We start from the raw sequence: 24,301 nt of genomic DNA on the forward strand, positions 1-24,301 counted from the left end.
TGGAGTACTGCTCTTACATTTGGTGTGGTTCAAGCTCTGCATCCTTACTTGACAGTGGTTGTCAGTGGTCCAACTTATAAACTGGCCCAGGCTAACTTCCAAACTTGACTGCCTTTCCTTATACCACAATGTTAGTTCACTTTCCCTCTTTTATAGGTATTACTTTGATTTTTGCTCCAGAGAGTTGGCTGCTAGTGTGCCCACAACATTAACTAGACCATGCAATAATTGGGAAGATGCTGCATCACATGATTATTGTGTGGCCATCAGCAACTCAGGGGTGGGCTGTTTTTATACCTGCTTCTTACCCTACACATCGAAGCTCTAGAACTCTCAACCCTTTCATGTCTTTACCAATAACTATGACCTAGCACATTTCAAAAGACAGGTTTTTCACTTTCTCAAAAATTTATGAATACTTTCCCTTGTCTTTTCTTTTTTCATTTCATAATTTTCTCTCTATTTGAATTTAGGCCCAGCCTTGATGTGGACTTTAGTCTGTGACTGGAGCTTTTAACATGAAAAGATATAGCAGCAATTGATAGGCAGCTACTGATCAGGGAAGTAGATTATTGGTACTACCCTCCTGGATATCATTAGGGTTATTGATGGCTGCATAGTGAGCCAGCACTTCATGAGTTGTCAGGTTAAACTCCACTGATCTAGGTGGCTGCCTTTTATTTCTTCCTTGCCTACACATGAACTGCTGGCATTTTGTCCACAAACATACAGTCTCATTGTCACACTCAACATTTGACAACCTAATTCACACAACTCATGCTTTGTAACTCTGAATTTTCAAGTGTCATGTTAGTGCTAAATTTTCAAGCATCATGTGAGTACTGTGTGATGTCTCTGCCATTTGGCAAAATGATAAGAGTAATAGGCAAAATGATAAGAGTAATAGATGATAGTAGTAGTAGGTAGGAACACTGGGCTGGAGCATTATGTAGAAACAGTTGGTAGAAGAGTGGGTTTGAACATTAGGCAGGAGTATTAGGGTGAAACATAAATGTTGACACATTTAGTGAAGTAGTTGATAGGAACAGTAGGTAGGAGCCTCTGGAAACACATGTTACAGTTGCCCTCTGCTAGTAGGCTGGTAAGGTTGAGGCATGAAAGGCTGGAATTCATCATTTATGTAGACTCTTTTGCAATGGCCACCCCCTTGAGGGAGTTCTTGGAGGGAATGAATATTAGAGGTTTAGATAGATGACCTAGATTGACTGAATTTGTGACATTATCATTGTCGGACTCCAACAACTGTTGATTAATGAATGGATTTTTAAGATGATTTTGAAATCACACTGATGAAGTATAGAGATATCTTTGTCTAATTAGACATTAGGATGATTTATCTTTTAGGATGAGTATTGGGTTGATAAGGAATGATTTGTATTGCTTCCTTGGCACGAAGATGATTCCCTCAACCAGTTGTGTGTTTGTGTAATTACCTAGTTATACAGTACTAAAAGGGAGTTTTACACTCTTGAACTTCTTCCATTTTTCAGTCTCTTGTGTGTTAAATATCTTCATTCTGCTAGCATTCACTGTTTATTCATATAGCTCTCTCAAATTATCCACCACCCAGCTACTTCAGCATTGCTTCCTTACATCTTTTGTAACAGGTATTTATCTTTACTTATTGTTCTACCCTATGATATCTCTGTCACTGCATATCATAAAAAACTTGCACAGTCACCACCATCAAACATGAAGATATTGATCAGGTCACCCCATACTTTTATCTCCTCTTGTACAAGGCCAGTTATTGGTCTCCAGCCTCTCTATACCTCAGCTGGCTTTTTTCAGCACACATATATTTGTTATATTTATTGAGTTATTATACTTTGTTGCTGTCTCCCGCATTAGCGAGGTAGTGCAAGGGAACAGACAAAAGAATGGCCCAACCCACCTACATACGCTTGTATATACATACACGCCCACACACACACACATATACATACCTATACATTTCAACGTATACATACATATACATTTTTTTTTTATTTTGCTTTGACGCTGTCTCCCGCATTTGCGAGGTAGCGTAAGGAAACAGACAAAAGAAATGGCCCAACCCACCCCCTTACACAGTGTATATACATGCACGTCCACACACGCAAATATACATACCTATACATCTCAATGTACACATATATATACACACACAGACACATACATATATACCCATGCACACAATTCACACTGTCTGCCTTTATTCATTCCCATCGCCACCTCGCCACACATGGAATACCATCCCCCTCCCCCCTCATGTGTGCGAGGTAGCACTAGGAAAAGACAACAAAGGCCCCATTCGTTCACACTCAGTCTCTAGCTGTCATGCAATAATGCCCGAAACCACAGCTCCCTTTCCACATCCAGGCCCCACACAACTTTCCATGGTTTACCCCAGACGCTTCACATGCCCTGATTCAATCCACTGACAGCACGTCAACCCCGGTATACCACATCAATCCAATTCACTCTATTCCTTGCCCTCCTTTCACCCTCCTGCATGTTCAGGCCGCGATCACACAAAATCTTTTTCACTCCATCTTTCCACCTCCAATTTGGTCTCCCACTTCTCCTCGTTCCCTCCACTTCCGACACATATATCCTCTTGGTCAATCTTTCCTCACTCATTCTCTCCATGTGCCCATACCACATCAATCCAATTCACTCTATTCCTTGCCCTCCTTTCACCCTCCTGCATGTTCAGGCCCCGATCACACAAAATCTTTTTCACTCCATCTTTCCACCTCCAATTTGGTCCCCCACTTCTCCTCGTTCCCTCCACCTCCGACACATATATCCTCTTGGTCAATCTTTCCTCACTCATTCTCTCCATGTGCCCAAACCATTTCAAAACACCCTCTTCTGCTCTCTCAACCACGCTCTTTTTATTTCCACACATCTCTCTTACCCTTACATTACTTACTCGATCAAACCAACTCACACCACACATTGTCCTCAAACATCTCATTTCCAGCACATCCACCCTCCTGCACACAACTCTATCCATAGCCCACGCCTCGCAACCATACAACATTGTTGGAACCACTATTCCTTCAAACATACCCATTTTTGCTTTCCGAGATAATGTTCTCGACTTCCACACATTCTTCAAGGCTCCCAGGATTTTCGCCCCCTCCCCCACCCTATGATTCACTTCCGCTTCCATGGTTCCATCCGCTGCCAGATCCACTCCCAGATATCTAAAACACTTTACTTCCTCCAGTTTTTCTCCATTCAAACTTACCTCCCAATTGACTTGACCCTCAACCCTGCTGTACCTAATAACCTTGCTCATATTCACATTTACTCTTAACTTTCTTGTTTCACACACTTTACCAAACTCAGTCACCAGCTTCTGCAGTTTCTCACATGAATCAGCCACTAGCGCTGTATCATCAGCGAACAACAACTGACTCATTTCCCAAGCTCTCTCATCCACAACAGACTTCATACTTACCCCTCTTTCCAAAACTCTTGCATTCACCTCCCTAACAACCCCATCCATAAACAAATTAAACAACCATGGAGACATCACACACCCCTGCCACAAACCTACATTCACTGAGAACCAATCACTTTCCTCTCTTCCTACACGTACACATGCCTTACATCCTCGATAAAAACTTTTCACTGCTTCTAACAACTTGCCTCCCACACCATATATTCTTAATACCTTCCACAGAGCATCTCTATCAACTCTATCATATGCCTTCTCCAGATCCATAAATGCTACATACAAATCCATTTGCTTTTCTAAGTATTTCTCACATACATTCTTCAAAGCAAACACCTGATCCACACATCCTCTACCACTTCTGAAAGCACACTGCTCTTCCCCAATGTGATGCTCTGTACATGCCTTCACCCTCTCAATCAATACCCTCCCATATAATCTACCAGGAATACTCAACAAACTTATACCTCTGTAATTTGAGCACTCACTCTTATCCTCTTTGCCTTTGTACAATGGCACTATGCACGCATTCCGCCAATCCTCAGGCACCTCACCATGAGTCATACATACATTAAATAACCTTACCAACCAGTCAATAATACAGTCACCCCCTTTTTTGATAAATTCCACTGCAATACCATCCAAACCTGCTGCCTTGCCGGCTTTCATCTTCCGCAAAGCTTTTACTACCTCTTCTCTGTTAACCAAATCATTTTCCCTAACCCTCTCACTTTGCACACCACCTCGACCAAAACACCCTATATCTGCCACTCTATCATCAAACACATTCAACAAACCTTCAAAATACTCACTCCATCTCTTTCTCACATCACCACTACTTGTTATCACCTCCCCATTTGCGCACTTCACTGAAGTTCCCATTTGCTCCCTTGTCTTACACACTTTATTTACCTCCTTCCAGAACATCTTTTTATTCTCCCCAAAATTTAATGATACTCTCTCACCCCAACTCTCATTTGCCCTCTTTTTCACCTCTTGCACCTTTCTCTTGACCTCCTGTCTCTTTCTTTCATACATCTCCCACTCAATTGCATTTTTTCCCTGCAAAAATCGTCCAAATGCCTCTCTCTTCTCTTTCACTAATAATCTTACTTCTTCATCCCACCACTCACTACCCTTTCTAATCAACCCACCTCCCACTCTTCTCATGCCACAAGCATCTTTTGCGCAATCCATCACTGATTCCCTAAATACATCCCATTCCTCCCCCACTCCCCTTACTTCCATTGTTCTCACCTTTTTCCATTCTGTACTCAGTCTCTCCTGGTACTTCCTCACACAAGTCTCCTTCCCAAGCTGACTTACTCTCACCACCCTCTTCACCCCAACATTCACTCTTCTTTTCTGAAAACCCATACAAATCTTCACCTTAGCCTCCACAAGATAATGGTCAGACATCCCTCCAGTTGCACCTCTCAGCACATTAACATCCAAAAGTCTCTCTTTTGCGCGCCTGTCAATTAACACGTAATCCAATAACACTCTGGCCATCTCTCCTACTTACATACGTATACTTATGTATATCTCGCTTTTTAAACCAGGTATTCCCAATCACCAGTCCTTTTTGAGCACATAAATCTACAAGCTCTTCACCATTTCCATTTACAACACTGAAAACCCCATGTATACCAATTATTCCCTGCCACTTTACTCACCTTTGCATTCAAATCACCCATCACTATAACCCGGTCTCGTGCATCAAAACCACTAACACACTCATTCAGCTGCTCCCAAAACACTTGCCTCTCATGATCTTTCTTCTCATGCCCAGGTGCATATGCACCAATAATCACCCATCTCTCTCCATCAACTTTCAGTTTTACCCATATTAATCGAGAATTTACTTTCTTACATTCTTTCACATACTCCCACAACTCCTGTTTCAGGAGTACTGCTACTCCTTCCCTTGCTCTTGTCCTCTCACTAACCCCTGACTTTACTCCCAAGACATTTGCAAACCACTCTTCCCCTTTACCCTTGAGCTTCGTTTCACTCAGAGCCAAAACATCCAGGTTCCTTTCCTCAAACATACTACCTATCTCTCCTTTTTTCACATCTTGGTTACATCCACATACATTTAGACACCCTAGTCTGAGCCTTCGAGGAGGATGAGCACTCCCCACTTGACTCCTTCTTCTGTTTCCCATTGTAGAAAGTTAAAAATACAAGGAGGGGAGGATTTCTGGCCTTCCGCTCCCGTCCCCTCTAGTCGCTTTCTACGACACGCGAGGAATGCGTGGGAAGTATTCTTTCACCCCTATCCCCAGGGATATCCCCAGGATGCATATACATATGCAGACATATACATATATACACATGTATATGTTCATACTTGCTGCCTTCATCCATTTCCGTCGCCACCCTGCCTCACATGAAATGGCACCCCCCTCCCCCTGTGCACGTGCAAGATAGCGCCAGAAAAAGACAACAAAGGCCACATTCGTTCACCCTCAGTCTCTAGCTGTCATGTGTAATGCACCAAAACCATGGCTCCCTTTCCACATCCAGGTCCCACAAAACATTCCATAATTCACCCCAAACGCTTCACATGCCCTGGTTCAATCCATTGACAGTACGTTGACCCCAGTATACCACATCGTTCCAATTCACTCTATTCCTTGCATGCCTTTCACCCTCTTGTATGTTCAGGCCCTGATCACTCAAAGTCTTTTTCACTCCATCCTTCCACCTCCAGTTTGGTCTTCCAGTTCTCCTCGTTCCCTCTACCTCTGACATATATATATCGTCTTTGTCAATCTTTCCTCACTCATTCTCTCTATGTGATCAAACCATTTCAATGCACCCTCTTCTGCTCTCTCAACCACAGTCTTTTTATTACTTCATCTCTCTTACCCTTTCATTACTTATTCGGCCAAACCACCTCACACCACATATTGTTCTCAAACATCTCATTTCCAACACATCCACCCTCCTCTGCCCAACCCTATATATAGCCCATGCCTCACAACCATATAACATTGTTGGAACCACTATTCCTTCTAACATACCCATTTATGCTTTCCGAGATAACGTTCTCCCCTCCTACACATTCTTCAACGCTCCCAGAACCTTTTCCCCCTCCCCCACCCTATGACACTTCTGCTTCCATGGTTCCATCCACTGCTAAATCCACTCTAGATATCTAAAACACCACTGCCTCCAGTTTTTCTCCATTTAAACTAACCTCCCAGTTGACTTGTCCATCAACCCTACTGAATCTAATAACCTTGCTCTTATTCTTATTTACTCTCAACTTTCTTCTTTCACACACTTTACCAAACTCAGTCACCAGCTTCTGCAGTTTCTCACCCGAATCAGCCATCTGTGCTGTATCATCAGCAAACAGCAACTGACTCATTTCCCAAGCCCTCTCATCCTCAACAGACTGCATACTTGCCCCTCTCTCCAAAACTCTTGCCTTCACCTCCCTAACAACCCCATCCATAAACAAGTTAAACAACCATGGAGACATCACGCACCCCTGCCGCAAACCAGCTTTCACTGGGAACCAATCCCTTTCCTCTCTTCCTACTCACACACATGCCTTACATCCTTGATAAAAACTTTTCACTGCTTCTAGCAACTTACCTCCCACACCTTATACTCTTAATACCTTCCACAGAGCATCTCTATCAACTATGCCTTCTCCAGATCCATAATGCTACATACAAATCCATCTGCTTTTCTAAGTATTTCTCACATACATTCTTCAAAGCAAACACCTGATCCATACATCCTCTACCACTTCTGAAACCACACTACTCCTACCCAATCTGATGCTCTTTACATGCCTTCACCCTCTCAATCAATACCCTCTCATATAATTTCCCAGGAATATTCAACAAACTTATACCTCTGTGATTTGAACACTCACTCTTATCCCCTTTGCCTTTGTACAATGGCACTATGCATGCATTCCGCCAATCCTCATACTCTTCCATGAACCGTACATACATTGAATATCCTTACCAACCAATCAACAATGCAGTCACCCCCTTTTTTAATAAATTCCACTGCAATGCAATCCAAACCCGCTGCCTTGCCGGATTTCATCTTCCACAAAGCTTTCACTGCCTCTTCTCTGTTTACCTTACCCTCTCACTTCGCACACCACCTCTACCAAAACACCCTATATCTGCCACTCTGTCATCAAACACATTCAACAGACTTTCAAAATACTCACTCCATCTCTTTCTCGCATAACCACTACTTGTTATTACCTCCCCATTTGCCCCCTTCACCAATATTCCCATTTGTTCTCTTGTCTTTCGTACTTTATTTACCTCCTTCCATAACATCTTTTTATTCTCCCTAAAATTTGATGATACTCACCCTAACTCTCATTTGCCCTCTTTTTCACCTCTTGCACCTTTCTCGTGACGTCCTGCCACTTTCTTTTATACATCTCCCAGTCATTCACACTACTTCCCTGCAAAACTCATCCAAATGCCTCTCTCTTCTCTTTCACTAGCAATCTTACTTCTTCATCCCATCACTCACTACCCTTTCTAATCTGCCCACCTCCCACTTTTCTCATACCATAAGCATCTTTTGCACAAGCCATCATTGCATCCTTAAATACATCCCATTCCTCCCTCACTCCCCTTACATCATTTGCTCTCACCTTTTTCCATTCTGCACTCAATCTTTCTTGGTACTTCCTCACACAAGTCTCCTTTCCAAGCTCACTTACTCTTACTACTATCTTCACCCCACCATTCTCTCTTCTTTTCTGAAAACCTCTACAAATCTTCACCTTCGCCTCCACAAGATAATGATCAGACATCCCTCCAGTTGCCCCTCACAGCACATTAACATCCAAAAGTCTCTCTTTCATGCACCTATCAATCAACACATGATCCTATAATGCTCTCTGGCCATCTCTCCTATTTACATACGTATACTTATGTATATTTCTTACTTTTAAACCAGGTATTCCCAGTCACCAGTCCTTTTACAGCACACAAATCTACAAGCTCTTCACCATTTCCATTTACAACACTGAACACCTCATGTACTCCAATAATACCCTCAACTGCCACATTACTCACCTTTGCATTCACATCACCCATCTCTGTACTCTTGTCTCGTGCATCAAAGCTGCCAACACACTCAGCTGCTTCCAAAACACTTGCCTATCATGATCTTTCTTCTCATAACCAGGTGCATAGGCACCAATAATCACCCATCTCTCTCCATCCACTTTCAGTTTTACCTACTTCAGTATAGAGTTTACTTTCTTACACTCAGTCACATACTCCTACAACTCCTGCTTGAGGAGTAGTGCTACTCCTTCCTTTGCTCTTGACCTCTCACCAACCCCTGACTTTACTCCCAAGACATTCCCAAACCACTCTCTCCTTTACCCTTAAGATTTGTTTCACTCAGAGCCAAAACATCCAGGTTCCTTTTCTCAAACATACTACCTATCTCTCCTTTTTTCTCATCTTGGTTATATCCATACACATTAAGAGCCTTCGAGGAAGATGAGCACTTCCTGCATGACTCCTTCTGTTTCCCCTTTTAGAAAGTTAGAAAATACAAGGAAGGGAGGGTTTCTAAAAAAAAAAAAAAAAAAAAAAAAAAAAAAAAAAAAAAAAAAACACCTCTGTCCCCTTTAGTCGCCTTCTACAACACGTGGGGAATGCGTGGGAAATATTCTTTCTCCCCTATCCCCAGGGATATGGGAGATATCAATAAAAAAGATTCAAAGATTCAAAAATTCACTAAGTTGAAGTAAATCACTAAGTGGCACTGAAAAAGACCTCTTTTTGAAACTGAGTTGGTAAACGTGTCGTTAAATCACGTCTTTCCTCAACCTGGGTTGGCAGGTGAGGGTGTGCTGAAATAATTTGGATATATAGAGAGAATGGATGAGAAAAGTTTTATGAAGAGTATGTGTGTCATAAGTGGAGGGAATAAGGAGAACATGGAGACCAAATTGGAGATGGGAGGTTGGAGTGAAAAAGATTTTGAGTGATCAGTGGCCTGAACGTGCAGGAAAGTGAAAGGTGTGTAGGGGGTAGAGTGAATTGAAATATGTGATATACTTGGGTTGAGGTGCTGTCAGGGGACTGAACCAAGGCACATGAAATGACTATGGTAAACCATGGAAAGGTTTGTGTTGTCTGGTTGTGGGTAGGGAGCTGTGGTTTCAATGCATTACACTTGACAGGTATAGAATGGATGTGAGTGGATATTGTCTTTCAGTGTGCTAACCTTACAAATGCAGGCAACCACAATCAAATCTGAAAAGAAAATGATATCTGTTGATAGATGACACCTACTATAAGGGAAGGGGTTGAACACCCTTTTTTAGACACTCTTCACTGTCAGTTAAGTTTATTCACTTTTAACACATTTTTTAGGAGCATACTGCCTGTTTATTGCAAGGTAGGACAGTAAGCTGCCTCTTAAAAGAGAGTAAAGGATATAAGTAGCAGAGGATATTGCATTAACTCTGAACTTCAGTAGAATACTGGGTTACACATATGGAGTTAGTGTGACAATTGACAAGTTTTGAGGGATTTAGTTTAAGATCAAAATAAAGAAATATTGAAGTGCAAGGACCAGACTGTTAGAGATTTTGAATGAACACAGAGATGCATTAGATGTTGATTTTATCCTGAATGTGTATTTGTTTTTAAAAATCTGAGCTTGTTTATATTATCCCTTTACAAATGTTCACTAATATTTTGCTGTAATTAGAATTATAATTGAGAATTTTTTTTCAGGTTCTTGAATGTGTTGTAGCAGGGTGTGTGATTGTCCGGCACTCGGCTCTGCGTGTAATCCAGTTGGTTTTGGCCCAGGGTTTAGTCCACCCAGTCATGATTGTACCATACCTGGTGTGTATGTCTACTGACACAGAGGAAGCTATAGCCCATTCTGCGGACAAGCAACTACAGGATATTGAAAAGAAGTATCCTGGTTTTATTGGAATGAAGGCAATGCAAGGCTTCCGGTTGTCATATAGATTGCACTCCCTCATCCAGGCTGCACCTCCTACACGTGGGTATCGCATCAAGGATGGGGAACACCCTGGAGCTCTTAATGGTTTTTTATATTCCATTATGCGCTCTACCAAACAGCACAGAAGAGCAGTCGCCTTTTCTTTATTGAAGCAGTTTGAAGAACAAGCAGTAAGCAGTGTTGTTTTTTTACCCATTAAGGAATTTTTTATTGCATTTAGATGTTGTTTGATTTGATTTTCTTGATTTCTGGAAAGGATTGCCAGAAGGCTTTGCATATCATCAGAGAGTGTTTGCTGATGATGATAAAATCAGATATAAAGTAAATGTTGTAGCTAAGGAATGAAAACAAGCATATGTGCTGGAGCAGAAGAACAAAGTCCAAGGGAAAATGTTAAGGTTAAGGATCAGAGAGTATTGCCGAATAATTTCAGAGAAGTTTGCATTCATTATGAAGGAAAATGTTTTAAGGGAATTGGAGAAGTTTACTGTAGAAAGATGTGTAAGTTTCCAATCACTAATGGCATGCATGTGAGCAAATGAATCTTTTTTATTGAAAACAAGATTTTATTTTTTATTATATTTTATTATTTTTGTCGCTGTCTCCTGCGTTAGCGAGGTAGCGCAAGGAAACTGATGAGAGAATGGTCCAACCCACCCACAATGCATGTATATACATAAACACCCACACACGCACACATACATACCTATACATTCTAATGTATACATACATGTACATATACAGACATATACATTTATACACATGCACATATTCATACATGCTGCCTTCATCCATTCCCGCCGCCACCCCGCCGCACATGAAATGACACCCCCCTTCCCCCACGTGTATGCGAGGTAATGCTAGGAAAGGACAATAAAGGCCACATTTGTCCACACTCGGACTCTAGCTGTCATGTGTAATGCACCGAAAACGCAGCTCCTTTTCCACATCCAGGCCCCACAGAACTTTCTGTGGTTTACCCCAGATGCTTCACATGCCCTGGTTAAATCCATTGACAGCACATCGAGCCCAGTACACCATATCTTTCCTATTCACTCTATTCCTTGCATGCCTTTCAATCTCCTGCATGTTCAGGCCCCGACTGTTCAAGATCTTTTTCACTCCATCTTTCCATCTCCAATTTGATCTCCCGCTTGTCCTCTTTCCCTCCACCTCTGACACACATATCCTCTTTGTCAATCTTTTCTCTCTCATTCTCTCCATGTGACTAAACCATTTCAATACATCCTCTTCTGTTCTCTCAACCACACACTTTTTTTTTACCACACATCTCTCTTACCCTTTCATTACTTACTCGATCAAACCACCTCACACCACACATTGTCCTCAGACATCTCATTTCCAACACATTCACCCTCCTCCACACAACCCTATCTATTGTCCATGCCTCACAACCATATAACATTGATGGATCCACTATTCCTTCAAACATACTCATTTTTGCTTTCCGAGATAATGTTCTCGACTTCCACACATTCTTCAACGCTCCCCAAACCTTCGACCCCTCCCCCACCTTGTGAATCACTTCCACTTCCATGGTTCCATCCGCTGCTAAATCCACTCCCAGATATCTGAAACTCTTCACTTCCTCCAGTTTTTCTCCATTCAAATTTACCTCCTAATTGACTTGTCCCTCAACCCTACTGAACCTAATAACCTTGCTCTTATTCACATTTACTCTCAGCTTTCTTCTTTCACACACATTACTAAACTCAGTCACCAACTTCTGCAGTTTCTCACCCGAATCAGCCACCAGCGCTGTATCATCAGCAAGCAACAGCTGACTCACTTCCCAAGTCCTCTCATCCCCAGCAGACTGCATACTTGCCCCTCTCTCCAAAACTCTTGCATTTGCCTCCCTAGCAACCCCATCCGTGAACAAATTAAACAACCATGGAGACATCACACTCCCCTGCCACAAACCAACACTCACTGGGAACCAATCACTTTCCACTCTTCCTACTCGCACACATGCCTTACAGCCTCGATAAAAAACTTTTCACTGCTTCTAGCAACTTACCTCCCACACCTTATACTCTTAATACCTTCCACAGAGCATCTCTATCAACTCTATCATATGCCTTCTCCAGATCCCTAATGCTACATACAAAACCATCTGCTATTCTAAGTATTTCTCACATACATTCTTCAAAGCAAACACCTGATCCACACATCCTCTACCACTTCTGAAACCACACTGCTCCTTCCCATTTTGATGCTCTTTACATGCCTTCACCCTCTCAATCAATACCCTCCCATATAATTTCCCAGTAATACTCAACAAACTTATACCTCTGTAATTTGAACACTCACCATTATCCCCTTTGCCTTTGTACAATGGCACTATACATGCATTCCACCAATCCTCAGGCACTTTGTCATGAACCATACATATATTGAATATCCTCACCAACCAGTCAACAACACAGTTACCCCGTTTTTTATATATTCCACTGCAATACCATCGAAACCCACCAGCTCGCTGGCTTTCATCTTCCTCAAACCTTTCACTACCTCTTCTGTGTATACCAAATCATTCTTCCTGACCCGCTCACTTTGCACACCACCTCGATCAAAACACCCTATATCTCCCACTCTGTCATCAAACACATTCAACAAACCTTCAAAATACTCACTCCACCTCTCTCTCACTTCATCACTACTCGTTATTACCTCCCCATTTTCCCCCTTCACCGATGTTCCCATTTGTTCTCTTGTCTTATGCATTTTATTTACCTCCTTCCAAAGCATCTTTTTATTCTCCCTAAAATCTGATGATACTCTCTCACCCCAACTCTAATTAGCCCTCTTTTTCACCTCTTGCACCTTTCTCTTGACCTCTTGCCTCTTTCTTTTATACATCTCCCAGTCACTTGCACTATTTCCCTGCAAAAATTATCCAAATGCCTCTCTCTTCTCTTTCACTAACAATCTTACTTCTTCATCCCACCACTCACTACCCTCTCTAATCTACCCACCTCCCACCTTTCTCATGCCACAGGCATCAGGTATTCCCAGTCACCAGTCTTTTTTCAGCACACAAATCTACAAGCTCTTTACCATTTCCATTTACAGCACTGAACACCCCATGTAGACCAATTATACCCTGAATTGCCACATTACTCACCTTTGCATTCAAATCACCCATCACTATAACCCAGTCTCGTGCATCAAAGCTGCTAACACACTCTCAGCTGCTCCCAAAACACTTGCCTCTTATGATCTTTCTTCTTATGAAAACAGGATATATATTTATTTATTATTTATTTTGCTTTGTCGCTGTCTCCCACGTTAGCGAGGTAGCACAAGGAAACAGACGAAAGAATGGCCCAACCTGCCCACATACGCATGTATATGCATACACGTCCACCCCCGCAAATATACATACCTATACATCTCAATGTACACATATATATTCACACACAGACATATACATATATACACATGTACATAATTCATAGTCTGCCTTTATTTGTTCCCATCGCCACCCCGCCACACATGGAATAACAACCCCCTCCCCCCTCATGTGTGCGAGGTAGCGCTAGGAAAAGACACCAAAGGCCCCATTCATTCACGCTCAGTCTCTAGCTGTCATGTAATAATGCACCGAAACCACAGCTCCCTTTCCATATCCAGGCCCCACACAACTTTCCATGGTTTACCCCAGACGCTTCACATGCCCTGGTTCAATCCATTGACAGCACGTCGACCCCAGTATACCACATCGTTCCAATTCACTCTATTCCTTGCACGCCTTTCACCCTCCTGCATGTTCAGGCCCCGATCACTCAAAATCTTTTTCACTCCATCTTTCCACCTCCAATTTGGTCTCCCACTTCTCCTCGTTCCCTCCACCTCTGACACATATATCCTCTTGGTCAATCTTTCCTCACTCATTCTCTCCATGTGACCAAACCATTTCAAAACACCCTCTTCTGCTCTCTCAACCACACGCTTTTTATTTCCACACATCTCTCTTACCCTTACATTACTTACTCGATCAAACCACCTCACACCACATATTGTCCTCAAACATCTCATTTCCAGCACATCCACCCTCCTGCGCACAACTCTATCCATAGCCCACGCCTTGCAACCATACAACATTGTTGGAACCACTATTCCTTCAAACATGCCCATTTTTGCTTTCCGAGATAATGTTCTCGACTTCCAAACATTCTTCAATGCTCCCAGAATTTTCGCCCCCTCCCCCACCCTATGATTCACTTCCGCTTCCATGGTTCCATCCGCTGCCAGATCCACTCCCAGATATCTAAAACACTTTTCTTCCACCAGTTTTTCTCCATTCAAACTTACCTCCCAATTGACTTGACCCTCAACCCTACTGTACCTAATAACCTTGCTCTTATTCACATTTACTCTTAACTTTCTTCTTTCACACACTCTACCAAACTCAGTCACCAGCTTCTGCAGTTTCTTACATGAATCAGCCACCAGCGCTGTATCATCAGCGAACAACAACTGACTCACTTCCCAAGCTCTCTCATCCACAACAGACTGCATACTTGCCCCTCTTTCCAAAACTCTTGCATTCACCTCCCTAACAACCCCATCCATAAACAAATTAAACAACCATGGAGACATCACCCACTCTTGCCGCAAACCTACATTCACTGAGAACCAATCACTTTCCTCTCTTCCTACACGTATACATGCCTTACATCCTCGATAAAAACTTTTCACTGCTTCTAACAACTTGCCTCCCACGCCATATATTCTTAAAACCTTCCACAGAGCATCTCTATCAACTCTGTCATATACCTTCTCCAGATCCATAAATGCTACATACAAATCCATTTGTTTTTCTAAGTATTTCTCACATACATTCTTCAAAGCAAACACCTGATCCACACATCCTCTACCACTTCTGAAACCACACTGCTCTTCCCCAATCTGATGCTTTGTACATGCCTTCACCCTCTCAATCAATACCGTCCCATATAATTTACCAGGAATACTCAACAAACTTATACCTCTGTAATTTGAGCACTCAAGGAACAGAGGGGGCCAGGTGAGGATATTCCAAAAAAGGCCCAGTCCTCTGTTCTTAACGCTACCTCGCTAATGCGGGAAATGGCGAATAGTTTAAAAGAAAAGGAAAGAATTTGAGCACTCACTCTTATCCCCTTTGCCTTTGTACAATGGCACTATGCAAGCATTCCGCCAATCCTCAGGCACCTCACCATGAATCATACATACATTAAATAACCTTACCAACCAGTCAACAATACAGTCACCCCCTTTTTTAATAAATTCCACTGCAATACCATCCAAACCCGCTGCCTTACCAGCTTTCATCTTCCTTAAAGCTTTTACTACCTCTTCTCTATTTACCAAATCATTTTCCCTAACCCTCTCACTTTGCACACCACCTCGACCAAAACACCCTATATCTGCCACTCTATCATCAAACACATTCAACAAACCTTCAAAATACTCACTCCATCTCCTTCTCACATCACCATTACTTGTTATCACCTCCCCATTGGCCCCCCTTCGCTGAAGTTCCCATTTGCTCTCTTGTCTTACACACTTTATTTACCTCCTTCCAAAACATCTTTTTATTCTCCCTGAAATTTAATGATACTCTCTCACCCCAACTCTCATTTGCCCTCTTTTTCACCTCTTGCACCTTTCTCTTGACCTCCTGCCTCTTTCTTTTATACCTCTCCCACTCATTTGCATTTTTTCCTGCAAAAATCGTCCAAATGCCTCTCTCTTCTCTTTCACTAATAATCTTACTTCTTCATCCCACCACTCACTACCTTTTCTAATCAACCCACCTCCCACGCTTCTCATGCCACAAGCATCTTTTGCGCAAGCCATCACTGCTTTCCTAAATACATCCCATTCCTCCCCCACTCCCCTTACCTCCTTTGTTCTCACCTTTTTCCATTCTGTACTCAGTCTCTCCTGGTACTTCCTCACACAAGTCTCCTTCCCAAGCTCACTTACTCTCACCACTCTCTTCACCCCAACATTCTCTCTTCTTTTCTGAAAACCCCCACAAATCTTCACCTTCGCCTCCACAAGATAATGATCAGACATCCCTCCAGTTGCACCTCTCAGCACATTAACATCCAAAAGTCTCTCTTTCGTGTGTCTATCAATTAACACGTAATCCAATAATGCTCTCTGGCCATCTCTCCTACTTACATATGTATACTTATGTATATCTCGTTTTTTAAACCAGGTATTCCCAATCACCAGTCCTTTTTCAGCACATAAATCTACAAGCTCTTCACCATTTCCATTTACAACACTGAACACTCCATATATACCAATTATTCCCTCAACTGCCACATTACTCGCCTTTGCATTCAAATCACCCATCACTATAACCTGGTCTTTTGCATCAAAACCACTAACATACTCATTCAGCTGCTCCCAAAACACTTGCCTCTCATGATCTTTCTTCTCATGCCCAGGTGCATATGCACCAATAATCACCCATCTCTCTCCATCAACTTTCACTTTTATCCATATCAATCTAGAATTTACTTTCTTACACTCTATCACATACTCCCACAACTCCTGATTCAGGAGTAGTGCTACTCCTTCCCTTGCTCTTATCCTCTCTCTAACCCCTGACTTTACTCCCAAGACATTCCCAAACCACTCTTCCCCTTTACCATTGAGCTTCGTTTCACTCAGAGCCAAAACATCCAGGATCCTTTCCTCTAACATACTACCTATCTCTCCTTTTTTTCTCATCTTGGTGACATCCACACACATTTAGACACCCCAGTCTGAGCCTTCGAGGAGGATGAGCACTCCTCGCGTGACTCCCTCTTCTGTTTCCCCTTTTAGAAAGTTAAAATACAAGGAGGGGAGGGTTTCTGGCCCCCCCGCTCCCGTCCCCTTTAGTTGCCTTCTATGACACGTGAGGAATGCGTGGGAAGTATTCTTTCTCCCCTATCCCCAGGGATAGGATATATATGTATGTGAAATTTATTTGTTAGTCAACTGATGCGTGAAATCGATTTTACAAAAATCAATAGAACATGAAGTAGAAAGATATATGTTACAGATGTTGCTTGGTGTGGATGATCACATTATATCAGAAGAATGAATAGTATCAAGAAAGAAATAGACATTGATATTTGAACAGCAGACTTAGGGATTAAAGTGAGAAAAAATAGGGAAATTACATACCTACATGATTTTTCCTTTTGTCATGGCTCACACAGACACTGTGTATCTTGTTTGATCTGCAGAATTGCTTTTCTTTAACACTTGCATCTTAGATTGTTGTAACTCTCTGTAGACTGTTTGTTTTTTATGTCATCATCCTGAAAGACGGAGATTTTTGTAATTTTTTAAAATGGGGAAAAATATATTTTTTCAAATAGAATCAAAGGAACTTAAGATATAAGAAAATTGGAATGATTTGGCATACCGGGGTCGACTTGCCATCAGTGTGCTGACTAGAAAATGAATGTGAGCACGTGTGGCCTTTCTTTGTCTGTTCTGGCGCTATCTCGCTGACACGGGTGGTGAACGGATGTGAGGGAGGAGAAGAGAATGTATAAGTTATCTTTTTTCCTTTCCTTCATGCATTTTGTGCTGCTTCCTGTTGGGCAGGGTGGCACTGAGAATGGATGAAGTGTAGCAATTGTGACCATATTTATGGATATGTGTGTATATGTATGTACGTTTTTCATACATGATTGCTGTTTTCCATGTTAGCAAGGTAGCTCTAGGAAACAGATGAAGACGCATCCACTGGTATGTAAGTAGGAAGAAACCAGTTGATAGTGACCAGATAAGAGCCTGCACTCCTTCTGGATGGAATCAGCGTGGTGATGCATTTCCGAGGTATCAGTTCCCGTGTCAAGAGTATTTTGTCCACTAAGGTATCTGCAGCATAGTGTTTAGCATTACTGACCATGAGTCACTAAGAACCCACTGAGTCATGTCTGCATGGGATGTAGGTGCAACTGCAACTGGAGCGGCTTCATCCTGAAAGGGTCATTTGAGACACATTGGTAAGCAGCAGACTGGCATAGACTGTGACTACCCTATCCAGGAACTTATGCTTGGTAGAAAGAGAAGTATGATCACTGCACCAGGATATTAGGGAGTAATTTACACTAATCAGCATCACAAGCACTCATTGGTGGACTTGTCCAGGTCACTGTGGTGATTCTCACAAGTGGCAGATGTTAATATCACAGTAGAACAAATAGTTTTAGGCAACAGCTTTTCGAGAGATGACTGTCCCAGTATTTTTTGCAGAAACAACTCAAAAGATGTCATGTTTCAACAAAGCTACTGAGGAGTTGGAGAATAAGAGTATGGAGACAATAGGAGATGGATATCATGTCCAAATTGTGCACCACCTGAGAAAGCCTCATAAATAATGTTCTCTTGTACCTTGAGTATAAGGTCTTATACTTTTTTAATGGATGAAGAGTGTTCTAAAACTAGTAAGAAGGAAAGATGTTATGGGTACAAAGATAAAAGTTTTATTCTGACTACATATTACACATTGTAAAGCCCACAAATTTCTTTGTAATATATTTGCCTTACCATCAAGTACATTACAAAATTGGTTTGATAGAATTAGCATGAATGTAGCAGAAATACCAGAACACTACAAAATTGAAGAATATGTCAGCACAAATGAAGCCAAATGTCTTTTTGGTTCAATAGAATGTGTTTGATGATAGAGTGGCAGATATAGGGTGTTTTGGTCGAGGTGGTGTGCAAAGTGAGAGGGTTAGGGAAAATGATTTGGTAAACAGAGAAGAGGTAGTAAAAGCTATGTGGAAGATGAAAGCCGGCAAGGCAGCAGGTTTGGATGGTATTGCAGTGGAATTTATTAAAAAAGGTGGTGACTGTATTGTTGACTGGTTGGTAAGGTTATTTAATGTATGTATGATTCATGGTGAGGTGCCTGAGGATTGGCGGAATGCTTGCATAGTGCCATTGTACAAAGGCAAAGGGGATAAGAGTGAGTGCTCAAATTACAGAGGTATAAGTTTGTTGAGTATTCCTGGTAAATTATATGGGAGGGTATTGATTGAGAGGGTGAAGGCATGTACAGAGCATCAGATTGGGGAAGAGCAGTGTGGTTTCAGAAGTGGTAGAGGATGTGTGGATCTGGTGTTTGCTTTGAAGAATGTATGTGAGAAATACTTAGAAAAACAAATGGATTTGTATGTAGCATTTATGGATCTCGAGAAGGCATATGATAGAGTTGATAGATATGCTCTGTGGAAGGTATTAAGAATATATAGTGTGAGAGGCAAGTTGTTAGAAGCAGTGAAGTTTTTAGCGAGGATGTAAGGCATGTGTACGTGTAGGAAGAGAGGAAAGTGATTGGTTCTCAGTGAATGTAGGTTTGTGGCAGGGGTGTGTGATGTCTCCATGGTTGTTTAATTTGTTTATGGATGGGGTTGTTAGGGAGATGAATGCAAGAGTTTTGGAAAGGGGCAAGTATGCAGTCTGTTGTGGATGAGAGAGCTTGGGAAGTTAGTCATTCGTTGTTCGCTGATGATATAGCGCTGGTGGCTGATTCATGTGAGAAACTGCAGAAGCTGGTGACTGAGTTTGGTAAAGTGTGTGAAAGAAGAAAGTTAAGAGTAAATGTGAATAAGAGCAAGGTTATTAGGTACAGTAGGGTTGAGGGTCAAGTCAATTGGGAGGTAAGTTTGATTGGAGAAAAACTGGAGGAAGTAAAGTGTTTTAGATATCTGGGAATGGATCTGGCAGCAGATGGAAGCGGAAGTGAATCATAGGGTGGGGGAGGGGGCGAAAATTGTGGGAGCCTTGAAGAATGTTTGGAAGTCGAGAACATTATCTTGGAAAGCAAAAATGGGTATGTTTGAAGGAATAGTGGTTCCAACAATGTTGTATGGTTGCAAGGCGTGGGCTATGGATAGAGTTGTGCGTAGGAGGGTGGATGTGCTGGGAATGAGATGTTTGAGGACAATATTTGGTGTGAGGTGGTTTGATTGAGTAAGTAATGTAAGGGTAAGAGAGATGTGTGGAAATAAAAAGAGTGTGGTTGAAAGAGCCAAAGAGGGTGTTTTGAAATGGTTTGGTCACATGGAGAGAATGAGTGAGGAAAGATTGACCAAGAGGATATATGTGTCAGAGATGGAGGGAACGAGGAGAAGTGGGAGACCAAATTGGAGATGGAAAGATGGAGTGAAAAAGATTTTGAGTGATCGGGGCCTAAACTTGCAGGAGGGTGAAAGGCGTGCAAGGAATAGAGTGAATTGGAATGATGTGGTATACCGGGGTTGACATGCTGTCAATGGATTGAACCAGGGCATGTGAAGCATCTGGGGTAAACCTTGGAAATTTCTGTGGGACCTGGATGGGGAAAGGGAGCTGTGGTTTCGGTGCATTATTATATGACAGCTAGAGACTGAGTGTGAACGAATGTGGCCTTTGTTGTCCTTTCCTAGCGCTACCTCGCACACATGAGGGGGGAGGGAGTTGTTATTCCATGTGTGGCGAGGTGGCGATGGGAGTAAATAAAGGCAGACTATGAATTATGTACATGTGTATATATGTATATGTCTGTGTGTGTATATATATATGTACATTGAGATGTATAGGTATGTATATTTGCGTGTGTGGATGTGTATGTATATACATGTGTATGTGGGTGGGTTGGGCCATTGTTTCATCTGTTTCCTTGCGCTACCTCGCTAACGTGGGAGACAGGGACAAAGCAAAATAAATAAGTAAAATAAATGAATAAAGAATTAGTATGAATGCAACAGGAATGCCTGCACACTGCAGATGTTGAAGAGCAAGCCAGAACAGATGAAGCCAAATTTCTTTGTAGGTAGTAGTTGATAGGCAGCCAATGACCAGAGAGGTACATTTACCAGTACCATCCGCCTGGGTATTGAGTGTTAGTGACAGTTGCGTATTGAGCCACCATTTCCATGGTTGTCAAATTGCACTCCATTGACCCAGGTAACTGTCTTTTCTTTCTGTATCACTGGCATTCTGTCCACAAACATACAGCCTGTCCTTATCACACATAACACTTGACAACACTTACCTCATACAGCCCATTTGTTGTAACTAGATTTTCCTGTAGTGGCAATATGGAAGTAGCAATAGATAGACTTAGTAGGTAGGAGCATTAGGTAGAAGCATTCAGAAGGTACATGAAGGAGTAGCCTCTCAAGACACTGCACATTACTTGTCCTGTACCATTGGCCAGTTAAGGGTGAGGCACTGAAGGCTAAGAAGCGGCACTAGAGTTCACTAGTTATGGAGACTCAGTGCTTCGATGGGGGTGGTGGTTGCTTGAGAGAGTTCCAGAATGGAACAGGTGTTAAAGATATAGATGGATAGATATACATACACACACACACACACATTTCATACATATTTGCCATTTCATGCATTAGCGAGATAGTGTTAGGAACAGAGGGCTGAGCCTAGCCTTAAGAGGAAACATCTTCACATGGCCTCCTTCTGTTCCTTCTTTTGGAAATAACTGTTGAGTGTTCCTGGGAATTATATGGTAGGGTATTGATAGAGAGGGTGAAGGCATGTACAGAGCATCAGACTGGGGAAGAGCAGTGTGGTTTCAGAAGTGGTAGAGGATGCATGGATCAGGTGTATGCTTTGAAGAATGCATGTGAGAAATATTTAGAAAAACAGATGGATTTGTATGTGGCATTTATGGATCTGGAGAAGGCATATGATAGAGTTGATAGAGATGCTCTGGAGAAGGCATATGATAGAGTTGATAGAGATGCTCTGTGGAAGGTATTAAGAGTATATAGTGTGGGAGGTAAGTTGCTAGAAACAGTGAAAAGTTTTTATCGAGAATGTAAGGCATGTGTACAATTAGGAAGAGAGGATAGTGATTGGTTCCCAGTGAATATTGGTTTGCAGCAGGGGTGTGTGATGTCTCCATGGTTGTTTAATTTGTTTATAGATTGGGTTGTTAGGGAGGTGAATGCAAGAGTCTTGAAGAGAGTGGCAAGTATGCAATCTGTTATGGATGAGAGGACTTGGGAGGATATTCAGTTGTTGTTCGCTGACGATACAGCGCTGGTGGCTGACTCGGGTTAGAAACTACAGAAGCTGGTGACTGAGTTTGGCAAAGTGCGTGAAAGAAGAAAGCTGAGAGTAATGTGAACAAGAGCAAGGTTATTAGGTTCAGTAGATTTGAGGGACACAAGTCAATTGGGAGCTAAGTTTGAATGGAGAAAAACTGGAGGAAGTAAAGTGTTTTAGATATCTGGGAGTGGATTTGCAGCGGATGAAACCATGGAAGCGGAAGTGAGTCACAGGTTGGGGGAGGGGGCGAATGTTCTGGGAGTGTTGAAGTGGAGAACATTATCTCAGAGAGCAAAAATGGGTATGTTTGAAGGAATAGTGGTTCCAACAATGTTATATGTTTGCGAGGCATGGGCTATAGATAGGGATGTGCGGAGGAGGGTGGATGTGTTAGAAATGAGATGTTTGAGGACAATATGTGGTGTGAGGTGCTTTGATCAAGTATGTAATGAAAGGGTAAGAGAGATATATGGTAATAAAAAGAGTGTGGTTGAGAGAGCAAAAGAAGGTGTATTGAAAAGGTTTGGTCACATGCAGAGAATGAGTAAGGAAAGATTGACAAAGAGGATAAATGTGCCAGAGGTGGAGGGAACGAGAAGTGGGAGACCAAATTGGAGGTGGAAGATATTTGTATTATTTATTTATTATAATTTGACGATGTCTCCCGCTTTAGTGAGGTAGCGCAAGGAAACAGACAAAAGAATGCCCCAACCCACCCACATACACATGCATATACATATACATCCACACACGCACAAATATATACCTATACATCTCAACGCATACATGTATATACACACACAGACATATACATATATACACATGTACATAATTCATGTTAGTCCATATGTGGCGAGGTGGCAATGGGAATAGATAAAGGGAGACAGTATGAATTATGTACATGTGTATATATATGTATATGTCTGTGTGTGTATATATATGTGTACATTAAGATGTATAGGTATGTATATTTGCATGTGTGGATGTGTATGTATATACATGTGTATGTGGGTGGGCTGGGCCATTCTTTCATCTGTTTCCTTGCTCTACCTCGCTAATGCAGGAGACACCGACAAAGCAAAATAAAAAAAATAAAATACATAATTTATATTGTCTTCCCTTATTCATTCCCGTCACTACCCCGCCACACATGAAATGACAACGCCCTCCCCCCGCATGTGCCTCAGGTAGTGCTAGGTAAAGACAACAAAGGCCCCATTCGTTCACACTCAGTCTCTAGCTGTCATGTATAATGCACCGAAACCACAGCTCCATTTCCACATCCAGGCCCCACAAAACTTTCCATGGTTTACCCCAGACTCTTACATGCCCTGGTTCATTCCATTGACAGCATAACCCCGGTATACCACATCATTCCAATTCACTCAATTCCTTGCATGCCTTTCACCCTCCTGCATGTTCAGGCCCCGATCACTCAAAATCTTTTTCACTCCATCTTTCCACCTACAATTTGGTCTCCCACTTCTTATTCCCTCCACCTCTGACACATATATCCTCTTGGTCAATCTTTCCTCACTCATTCTCTCCATGTGACCAAACCATTTTAAAACACCCTCTTTTGCTCTCTCAAAGACACTCTTTTTATTACCACACATCTCTCTTACCCTTTCATTACTTAATCAAACCACCTCACACCACATATTGTCCTCAAACATCTCATTTCCAGCACATACACCCTCCTCCGCACAACTCGATCTATAGCCCTCCTGATCATACAGGAGGGTGAAAGGCATG

At 42.1% G+C, this 24,301-nt stretch overlaps 1 protein-coding gene across 1 annotated transcript in view; it reads left to right on the forward strand.

Moving 5' to 3' along the window:
* Positions 1 to 24,301, forward strand: part of LOC139749706 (nipped-B-like protein) — a 448,638-nt gene that overhangs the window by 374,716 nt on the left and 49,621 nt on the right. Inside the window, exon 15 of the mRNA XM_071663859.1 lies at positions 10,225 to 10,632. Within this exon, the coding sequence (XP_071519960.1) occupies positions 10,225 to 10,632 (408 nt within the window). The remainder of the gene's footprint in view (positions 1 to 10,224; positions 10,633 to 24,301) is intronic.

This window comes from Panulirus ornatus, chromosome 8 (assembly GCF_036320965.1).
Source record: "Panulirus ornatus isolate Po-2019 chromosome 8, ASM3632096v1, whole genome shotgun sequence".
In the NCBI taxonomy this organism is placed as follows: Eukaryota; Metazoa; Arthropoda; class Malacostraca; order Decapoda; family Palinuridae; genus Panulirus; species Panulirus ornatus.